This window comes from Notothenia coriiceps, unplaced genomic scaffold (genome assembly GCF_000735185.1).
Source record: "Notothenia coriiceps isolate Sejong01 unplaced genomic scaffold, NC01 NC01_scaffold00015863, whole genome shotgun sequence".
Taxonomy (NCBI): Eukaryota; Metazoa; Chordata; class Actinopteri; order Perciformes; family Nototheniidae; genus Notothenia; species Notothenia coriiceps.
In genome coordinates, this window is record NW_011348564.1 from 1 (window position 1) to 11,378 (window position 11,378).

The 11,378-nt window shown below is 39.4% G+C and overlaps 2 protein-coding genes across 2 annotated transcripts; both read right to left on the reverse strand.

The window, feature by feature from the left end:
- Positions 1-1,326: 1,326 nt before the first annotated feature.
- LOC104949286 (exportin-1-like) lies at positions 1,327-4,701 on the reverse strand (the record flags this gene model as incomplete). The annotated part of the gene is made up of 7 exons (XM_010775620.1): positions 4,095-4,701; positions 2,925-3,057; positions 2,679-2,780; positions 1,901-1,973; positions 1,731-1,792; positions 1,604-1,648; positions 1,327-1,508 (listed from the first exon to the last, which is right to left on the reverse strand). Coding segments are annotated over exons 2-7 (590 nt in total), but the record flags the coding sequence as incomplete, so codon positions are not given.
- Positions 4,702-5,625: 924 nt separating this feature from the next.
- On the reverse strand, positions 5,626-7,155 carry LOC104949287 (protein starmaker-like; the record flags this gene model as incomplete). The annotated part of the gene is made up of 2 exons (XM_010775621.1): positions 5,626-6,157; positions 7,016-7,155. Coding segments are annotated over 2 exons (399 nt in total), but the record flags the coding sequence as incomplete, so codon positions are not given.
- Between the last annotated feature and the right edge of the window lie 4,223 nt (positions 7,156-11,378).

Sequence of the window (11,378 nt, forward strand, 5' to 3'; positions counted from 1 at the left end):
TATGGTAGGGCTAACCCATACAGTGGTGGGGCTCAAGTAGGGGTGGGCGATATTGAAAAATATAATATCACGATATTTTTCAAGCAGTATCACGATAGACGATATTTATCACGATATTTTTTCATGTCGGTTATTATGGTTATTTTTCAAGTTACTTAACAGTACAACCACCTACAAGGTAACAAAAACTAAAATAAAAAGGAGTAACAGACCAAAATACCATTTCAAGCTGGTTTTAATTCTGCAATGAATCCCTGAATGAACAATTCAACAGGAATTTTGATATGGCCCTCACAGTGTTCGTAGGTAGGCCTACACCCTACACAACAAACGTTAACACTGGTTTCTTCACCAAGTAAAGTGCACTCTCTTGCTAAATAAAATAAAATATTCAAGGCACAGTTTCTCAGTATAAAAATTCACTTTCTGTTTTAGGTAGCACTAGCAGTGATGTAACATCAATAAACATGAAAAGGAGAGTAAAACATAACTAAGTAAAACATAAAACATAAATGAGGAAAAGTCAGTGCCAAACAATTAAAATGTAAACTTTAGACTTGAAGTGCAATCAAAGACTTTAACATAACTGAACATCTGTTTCAAAAGGGAAAAACAATATACATACCTTATTGATAAAATAAAATATAAGCCAACAGAATCAACCAAGACAATAAATGAAGTGCAATACTGTCTGAATCCTGACTAGACAGCTTGGTTTTTACTAACCGTTATCAGTATTTAGTTACTTCGGCATCATTTTGAAACGTGTATTACAATTAAATCACAGTAAAATAGGTTAATTTTGTCGTAGTTGGTTTCCACCACAGTATTTACATGGATATAAGCCCCGCCCCCTCTCCAGCGCGTCCTGTTTGAATGACAGGAGTAAACACAGCTGACAGCCGCGGTGAAACTCCAGCGGTTAGGGTGAGAATATTCGCATTGCGTCCGTTGTGAACGCAGCATAACGCAGTTCAGAAACCACTGTTCTGACGCTTTTAAAGCAACTTCGAGATTTTAACAGTATCAGGGGCACGTAGGCCATGGTGGCCGTAGGACGTACAATTATTTTCGGGGCTTCACGGCCAGACCGGCCGTCATGGCCGCCGTGAAAATCATACCCTGGTGCACTATCACGATAGATATGATATCTCTGAAAAGGCATATCGTGGAGACCTAATATCGTCTTGACGATATATATAGTCATATTGCCCACCCCTAATTTCAAATATGGAATATTTCCCAAATTCCCCAGCTTAACTTCCCATGGAAATTCACCGGAAATGTTCCGCCCCTTTGCAACCCTAATTATGAGTCATCGGTTACCTGTCTTTGAGGTGCTTGGCCTTCACCTGGGTCATCTGTCCGCTGGAGAAGTCAAAGACCTCCTCGCTGAGCAGCTTGAGGATGATCATGTTGTTCTGACAGAGGCTCTCGCTAGTCCGACTCGCACCCACGATGTCACTGATGAAAGTCGGCCAGTGTTTGGGCCATTCCTGTTTCAGGATCTAGAAACAGTCCAGAGAAGCAGAGCTGTGTGTGAGCAGGCTCATCGCATCATGACGTTTAGTGTACCACGTGTAAACCATCAAGAGTTATTCACCTGTACGAGGATCATGTTGAGTTTTGAAATGTAGACTCCCTCTTTCTGCAAATGAACAACACACCAGTCCCATCAGTATCAAGCAGCAAGTTAATAATCAAAGTGACGTATCTTTGTGTAAGCTCACCTCCATGTTTGCAGGATCAGAGGAAGTCTTAATGATCAACCCAACAACATACTTCTTGATACCTGTAAACACATACTAGAATTTTTTAAATGCAAAAAGTATTTCCCTGATAAGTAACACTTCAGACAGAAAACATAATGTGCATATTCATTTAACATCATAAAACTGACCTTCACACTGATTTCTAGGAAGAATTTTCCAGCGTGTTTTGATGACCGTCTCCAGAATCTGCAGTGCGTAATACTGAGGGGAAAAAGTGAGACATGTTCTTTACATCAGAGCTGATTAACAACAAACAAATGGCTTAATATGATATAATAAAAATGGAATGTGTTATGTCTCAATGGGGAGGTTAAACAAAAGATGTCTCATGGCCCATAAACCAAGGAACCGTCCCCATCGAAAGACATGACCAAACATGTCCATGCACGTGGATACTTGATATAGTATCAAATGAACTGTGTGCATCAGTAGTCTGTAGTTGGCACATTAACTTCCGAGATTTACTCAAATGTTTTTAAATGACTTTCTTAACATTTACATATTACCCATGTCTTCTTAAATATTTCAAATTGACGTACTCAAATTAATATCTCTTGTTGTTACAACTCAGTGCAGATTATCCATTTATATCAAGCCTATTTAGCAAATCAATCAAACTCTATTGATTCTATCTATATTATTATCAAAAGATGCAGCAAAAATTGAAATACTTAAGCAGACGACCCCACATTATTAACACAGTAAGCATCTATAGGCTGAAGAAAATCCAATAAATACAGCTGGGCTAAAGCAGAAGTCATGCTCAAACCTCCCTGCCCTGAAAGCCTGATGTGGATAAACTGATAAACATCAGCTCACATTATTACGTTCCCCAAGAGAGACCGTCAACAAGCAGCAGCTAGGAGTTCATCGCTTCTGAAACACCAGCGTTCATCAGGTACGTACTTTTGTTTTCATATTCTGGGAGAACTCCAGGATGGTGTCGACCCTCGTCCAGGCGTCTGGGTGGTCCTTGAGGTTTGTGAGAACTTCCTGGGCCACTCTTTGCTATAAAAAAAAAAAGAGCAATACAGCGAATATAAATGTTAAGGTTTATTTTCTTACACATCTTATTTGACCTGATCGCTCCTAATAGGAGCAGGGTTAAGCTACGCAACACAGCATTCAGACACTTGAAGTGTTAGTCCTCACCTGTGATCCAATGTCATGGTGCATGGAGTTGACAACATTATCCAGCAGGTTGATGTCCAGCTTCTGAGTGAAGTCCAGCAGCTGTCTGGCTGGGTGATCGGCCAACATCGTCATTTCGGCTGGCATAGAGCTTCTGAGGGAAGAGAAGCCGTTTAAACACCATATCTATATAACAGCACCTGATAATACTCAAAGATATGACTAGTTGAAAGTTAAAAAAATAAACAGATCTATGGTAGGAGTGAAGACTTTCATTGCCAGCAGCTGCTTCTCTGTGACTCTAGTGTGTATGATAATAAATATGCTTTATTTACATTTGAAATACTGCTCTACAAACCTGGGAACTCAAACAGGACATTTAAATCAGGGGTGGAATCTTAACTCAAGTAGGCATTTCCATTTTCTGCCACTTCAAAATACTACTCAAGTAACATTCAGAGTGAAATATTGTATTCTTTAGTGCACAACATTTAACTGAAAGCTGGTTCCCCAGGTCAAGATTCAACATGTTATTTTCTAATCAGGTAAAAAAAAAAACAGTACGGTACAGAAAGAGGAGTTACTATCAGCCCTACGTTGACAACATAGAAAGACTGCTTACTTATGAATACAATCACAATAAGTGAGGCCAGTCTGCTAACCTACAACAGGAACACTTCTGATACTATAATTACACAGTATGTGCAAATGGACTAAAGCAAAGGTACAAACATGGTAAGGTGTTAAGACAGTGCAGGAATAATGCCTACCATGGATACATATTGAAGATATACAATACAATAGTACACGGATAAAAAGTAGTAGTAAATAATAAGAAAAGTTATTCCTGTTCAGAAAAAAATGTGTCAAGACTGTCAGCCTCGTGGTCCAATTATGACACCCATTATTTCATAAACTAGGACGAGATGAAACGGCGCCCCCACCTGGAAAACAGGGCGCGTAGAACCCCGTTCACCACAACCCGACCGAGAGACCCGTTTATACTACACTTTAATTAAAAGACGGTTGGGAAACAGATCCTGGAGATACTAGTCTTCGGGCTACAAAACTGCACTATGTCAGTTTGTGGTTCGTGTAGTTAGACAACAACAACCACATTACTTTAGAAAGGGATGCTAACGTTAGCCCACGCTGGGTAAGTTAGGTTACTGTTTATCGGGCTTAACTTACCTTGGGTGTCCTGTCCTTTCCTTGGAAACAATAACTGTCCTATCAGATGTGTCTTGTAGTAATATGAATCCTCTCAAAGCGATGAAACGTTATCTCATGACACACGTTTGCTCCTAACCTTCGATAGCTAAAATGCTAACGTTAGCTTCACTGGATGACACCAACAGCTCTAATTTAAAAACACCGTTACACGGATACTTATCGATTCTTGGCGGTGTATTAAAAAGCTTTCCGCAGATTACCACAGCCTATAGTTTCTTGTCTTCAGCCAGAAAAACGTATATTTTTCTTTAGCGATCAGTGATTACAGCCGCCTCCCTTTTACCAGGCTAATAGCAATGTAGCGTGCTAATGGAAAAGTCAATGAAGATTCTGGTCTGCGGGCTAATTTAAGCTAAGCTAACAACACAGATTCTCGGAGTCACACTTTAGAGCAGTATTCCGGGTCATAATCACGAAGTAAAAAGAGTTTCGTGTTTATTTCTGATTCTATTCGCACACACTGTTGGAGAGCAGAGATGTTTTAATGCGTGCAAGTGGGCTCTTCCTCTAAGCTCATGCTTCCAACCACGGACCGGTTGAAACCGGTTGAGACCGGGATATTCTTTCTCGGTGTTTCGGCCCGTTGCGCGCCGCGTAAAATTTGGACTATGTACCCGCCCACCTGGGTCCTGGTTGGCTGTGCGGGTGCAGACGTCATGCGGTGTCATAGGCTGGGTGGAGCTGTCAATCTGGTTCAGCCTCCCTCCCTCTGATATAAAGTAAATATCTTCAGAATCAGATATTTATAACCAAGAAGGTTTACACATAAGAGCAATTCGCCTTGGTGTAAATGGTGCATACAAACACACAGAAAGAAGAAAACGTTACAAAAAGGAGCAAAACATTGTCCTATTATAAGTATAATAAGTAAGACCATTTTAATAATTGAAAATAAATACAATATTTACACTCACTTAACACATACCCTGGTTCTTGCACTGTTTTATCTCTTTGTGTGTATGTATTTTGTATGAAAGAGCCTTGTAAATGTCCTGCATTTAAATATAAAATGTATTAGTTTCGAAATGTACTTTATGTGAACAAATAAATAGAAAAAGGCTCCTCATTATGCAGAATAATCCATCTGAAAGTAATACAAAAAATGCGTTGGTTATATATATTTTTTATATTCATTGATAGATGTATGTACTGTATGGCTGTATAGCCTAATCTATTAATATACTTAGATATATTTGTATTGGTTGATAATATTTTGGTATAACTATTAACAAACTTTAACCTAATTAAGGTTTTGAATACATTTTTATGAGTGGAGTATTTACACAGTGTGGTATTCTTCTTCCGCCAGTGCTTAAATTCATTACAGGAAAAAACAAGTGGTCACTTTTTGCGGCTTTATTGAAGATCGTCCAGTGTAACAACAAAAAAACAACAATAAATATTTCATATAGCAATAAATAAATATAACTTAATTTATATCATAGATCTAATTACACAAGTGTTTTACATTACATTTTACAGATGTTGAAACTACAGTTATGTGAAATTAAACCTGTCATTATTGATGCAAAGTGATGGAAATGTCAAATAACTGCTCACTATGTACATGTATAGTATCAGGTTAAAGATATCAAAGTCTCAATTTTATGAGCACAATATGTGAGCACAATATTTACAATAACATATAACATCTTGTAATTTTAAGGAATTGAAAACTTTTCGTTGTTCCTCCTCACTCAGTTGTGTCTATCAGAGTTTTTGGACGTAGCAATGGCCGCTTGTTTCATGATATTCGATGCCATCACTTCCCTTCTTCCTGCTTTGTGGTGTCAGCTTCGTGCTCGCTGTCGTCTGAATAATTATCGTGATCGTCTGAGTAGTGGTAACTTCCATCTGAATCCTGATCAGAGTGGTGACTGCTGGCGTCCTCACTGTCGCGGAGACCTCGTGAAGTCGCGTCGCTTCCTCCTTCCTTTTCTTCTGGATCCACATCGTTATCTCCCATGAAGACCTTCCTGTAGTGAACAGGTTTGTACCCCATGTCTGGCTCCTCTTGTTCACTAACAAGCAGGAACACAATCAGATCAGATCAATGACACTAGCAGGCCTTAAAGATGGCTGTAATCATTAGTACACACAAACAAAAGTCAGTAGGGGCTTGGACTGTGAGCCGTAGGGTCGCCGGTTCAAGTCGCCGACCAGACCTAAACATGGAGTACAGACTTCTACTTGGAGAGGTCCCAGTTCACCTCCTGCCCTGCCGTGGTGCCCTTGAGCAAGGCACCGGACACCTCCCTTCCCCCCCCACTCCCATTGCTCCTTGGGCGCTGTACAATAGCTGCCCGAGTGGCTCCTAGTGCCTAGACTCCTGGTACTAGGATGGGTTAAAAGCAGAGAACACATGTCACTGTGTGCTCTGCATGTGAGACCATTAAAGAGGGTCTCATACCCCCGATTATATCTAACAAATCACTAAACAATTGATCACTAATCACCCGGATCCAAGTCTAACAAAGATTCCCCACTCCATGAGATAAATGGGGTTTCTATGATTTACCCTAATCACATTTTGGTGTTCATTTGTGTTTTCACTTCTAGTAATAAACATATTTTTACTATTGATTTAATTATTTATCCTTGTTGTGATGCATATTATTGAGTATTTTGTTTATGAATCAATCAAAAAAACTGTGAATCAATAACATATTTAAATCTGGTTTTGTATGTTTGTATTTGACTTAAAGGTAGGGTAGGTAAGAATGGAGAAACCAGCTCGAGTGCGCTAGAATTTGAAAGTACGCAGCCCAAAAGAATCTGCCCCTTTTTATTTGATGAAATGTTTCACTGCGGCCCCTCCCAGATGATTCATCTCATTACACTCCGCCGCAGTGTGTGTGTGTGTGTTTCCGCAGACTCACCTCTGTGTGCTGTCTCTGGACTCAGAGGCGTTGTGTTCTGATCCTGCTCCAGCCGCCTTGCTGCTGATGAAGTCTTCAGTCAGGTCACATCCCTGCAGAGCGTCTGCGTAGCGCTTCTCCGCCGCCTGCTTAGCATTCCTCTGTTATCAAAGTGCAGAGAGTCAGCGTAAACAACAACATCCAAACAAGGCAAGTTTATTTATATAGCACAAGTGCTTTACAAAACAAATTAAAATACATTTTAGGAATAAATACAGTAAAAACACATTATATAATGGCATTTTACAACAGGCATTAAAAAGCAAAGATAGTCAAATAAACACAACAGGTATACAGTACAAGCAGCGGCAAAGAGATATGTTTTCAGTCTCGATTTAAAAATAGTAAGAGTTTCTGCAGACGTGCACGATTCGGGCAGTTTGTTCCAGATTGTCGGGGCATAATAGCTAAACGCTGCTTCTCCATGTTTTGTTCTTACTCTCGGAACCGATAGCAGACCCGTCCCAGAAGACCTGAGGCACCTTGACGGTTCGATGAATTAAAAACTAGCAATAGTACTTTAAAATCAACTCTTCGGCCGAGTGGAAGCCAATGTAAACAAAGCTTTTGTTCGAGAAATAACACTCAGATACTCATCCGATGTTGGATTGCATCAGTGTGTGATATTAATGGATCCCCGCACTTATGCTAAGACAATTATAGATTTTTTAACAGTTTATTACAATAACTTTTAATTAAAAATGTAAGTATTCAGATCTTACTTATTTAAAGGTGCAGTTTACTTAATTCAACATGTTTAAAGAAAAAGTACAAAGGTGTGAGCATAAAATTATACTTAAAGTAAATATTATTATGATCCATTTAAAATAGTGCATACTATATGGTCGGATTATAATGTTTGATGCATTAAAATGAACATTAATTTAATGTTAAAAAGTCCATCCAACAAGCAGCAACTTGTTCAGTAATGTAACAATGTTTTAAGCTTTATACTGAAAATATGATTATTTTCTCTTCAGTTACCTCACTATGTTCATGGAAATATCACCTCATATAACAATTTAAATCAGGGGTGTCGAACTCAATTTCATCCACATCAGCATTATTGTTGCGCTCAAAGGGCCGGTTGTAACTTTAAGACTATATAAAAATACATATATAAATATATAATATATATAAAATAATGTATTATATAATATGACATGATTGCCTCTGCATTGGATTATTATGGGATAGGGTAATAACTTCATAATTAACTACGTCTGAAAGCAGAAGTCTCGGGCAAACAATTGCAAGTCTCTTCAGTGTGCATGTACGGAAGAGGATTATGGCCACATGATTTTTTTTTGGGAGGATTTGAGAAAAATTAATGCGGCCCTAATCCTCTTCCGTATACATGTCACAAAAAGATTTAAAAAGAAAAGCCAAATTCTTAAAAAAAAATAAGTGAAATTTTGAAAGAAAAGTAACATTTTGAAAAAAAAAGTCGAATTCCGAAAAAAAAGTCTAATTTGAGATGCATTGTGGGACATGTAGTTTATGGGCAATGTGCTTCTGTAAAGCATGACACCCCTGGTCTAGTGGGTCACATGGATGCAAACAGGCTCCAGTTTTATGACGGATAGCTCTCAGAATCACATATGTTCATCATGTATGTTCTTATAATTGAATTCTGTTCTGTTTCAGTTCACAGGGGGGATTGTGAGAGGTTATGTGTGTGCATGCATCCATTTTCCTATATCCATACAAATCTCTACAATCTATATGCGTTTCCTGGAAATAATGTATGTCAGAGAGGAGGAGGTGAGGATAAAATGAGCTCTTTATTATACGTTGCGTGTGGGAGGAGGTCTTTGTTGAGCTGTGTATCCGCAGTCTAATGTACCGTCACCTCCCTTAAAACAGCATGAGCACAGCTTCATGCCAACGCTTCGTCCTTCAGTGTATGACTCTTGAATGGATAGAAGAAGAACTGCGGATGAGGATGAGGATGGGGAAGCAGAGAAATTATTTAAATAACCGTAAGATTTTTAGCACAAAAAGGCTCCTTATTAGCATAACTTCAGCTCCTGTCTTAATAATACATGCGCTCTGAGTCTCACCTCACACTGCAATATTTCTGTTTCTCTATTTGTGAAGAAGCAACAAGAAGAAGCAGGGAATGAAAGTGGGGGGGGGGTTCAGCAAACAACAAACAACACACACACACACACACACAAATACACACACACACACACACACTTCCTCTTCCTTATCTCAGGGGGCGGGGGGGAGACAGTGGGACATCCTGATCTTTGGTTTATTAAAAGCGGCCTTGTGTGTTATCTATGAGGCTGACCAGTCATAGCAATTAACATTCCAGGACAGTGTTTCTGCAGCCTGAGAACTGGAGGCCTCCTTCACCACTTCACACACACACACACACACACACACACACACACACACACACACACACACACACACACACACACACACACACACACACACACACACACACACACACACACACACACACACACACACACATTCAGTGTATTGAGCGTGCACCATTGCAAACATTATTCCCCGTCTTGATGTATGATTGTCAATTTATTTCTAAATATCTTAAATTCAACTATGCGTGTTGTCTAAATCATTTTTAGTTCCCTATGCATCACATTACTCGCTAAGAGGCTCTGATCAAATTCACTTTATAGTGGCGTTGTAAATAAAAAAGTTTAAAAAGTTTTATGTTTGGACCGCCTGCTGATTGGAATAAAAGGGCGCTCTTGGGGGGGTTTTCCCTTTCCTGCATGTATAGGTGTTTGGTGCATGTGTGTCTCTCCTACACTGACTGGTATTTATTTATGTATTGTTCTGTTACATAACTCTGCGTCTTATACTGTTCTGCCCTCAATTGTTGTTCTGTTTCGTTGCTTGCGACCCAATCCAAAACGGGATTATAGGTCCCAATATAAAAAATGTCTACATACTAACATATTGTTATTATACCAAAATACAATGATGAAAGTAAAAAATGTATAACACAAGGACATTCAAACTGAGAGATGAAAGCACCCAGTGTTCAGCTTACACGAGAAAGTGATACTTGGGTTTAATATATAGAATAAAAAGGAAGCTGCGGCTGTATCTGAGAGATTTATTCTGGCGGCTTCCGCAGAGAAACAGTGAAAAGGAGAAACAGATGGAGCTTGGCCTACTGCTATAAGTTTGAAAAGTCATTCACACGTTTTCTACAAACATCTGTGTGTTTACTTTGAGATGTTCCACTCCACTTTCCTCACACACTGAATGAAGTAAGTGACTGATACGTTGGCATGAGGTCAAAAGATTCTCCGCCTCGAGTGGGATTGACAGATTGTTTGTGATCTCAAACTGTTAAAGCTTTTATATGTTTTAGATTAAATATGGATTAAGGTTGACACAGAGAATAACCATTAGATTCTGCATTTGTTCTCAGCTTTACTTTCTGTTGTAATTTATAGCTTTTGATCGTGGGTTTGCATATACTTAGCATGTAAAATATTGTAAATACAGTTATTTGCATATCTATTCATTGTGTTTAAACCTGGGCCGTTTCTCAATCTCGAGGAAACTGGCTTCCAAGCCAATATTTCAAGGATGCTACGTCATCGAGTGCCGCCGAAGGACCGTTCCAATCTCCAGCATACTTGGAATTCCACCGAGGCCGCGTCCTTGGTTTGGGGGTAATTTCGAGGCTGCACATGGGTAGACTTCGCGTCTTAAAAATCCCCACAATGCTTTGCGCACGGACCAATATCCCCAAATCTGTGGCGGAAAATGTAAGGCGGGGCCTCTCATATGACGCACACTTGCTAGCCTGTTCCACTCTTCGTTTTCCGAATGCCAGGAAGGATTCTTGCCTAGCTTCTGAAGCAAGTGACTCGGAAGACATGTGCTACCAAGCAAGCATCCTCGCGATTGAGAAACGGCCCTGGTATATAATGCATATTAAGTTGCACATAGAGATAAGGATACACTCATATTAATAACAAAACATGACTGTGCATTTACTGTAAACATGTCTCTGTAAAGGCACAAATACGAACTTAAATATGAGCATAATAAGGCCCCTTTAAGACAAAGACAATTAAAGATGTCATCCTGGATTTCAAATAATTCTTTATTGTCCGTGGGTTTTGTCTCTCTGCACTAAAAAGTGTCTCTGGCAAACACAACAGCTTGTGCAAAAGTATTTCAGTTGGATTGCATTTGTTCTTTCCTCCTTGCACATGCAACCAGGATATATTAGTAGCCCCACACTGGTGTATTACATGGAGGAGCTGAAGCCAGTTGGGAGCAAATCAGAAGACTTTCTCTCGTTGTAGCTGAATGAGAACAA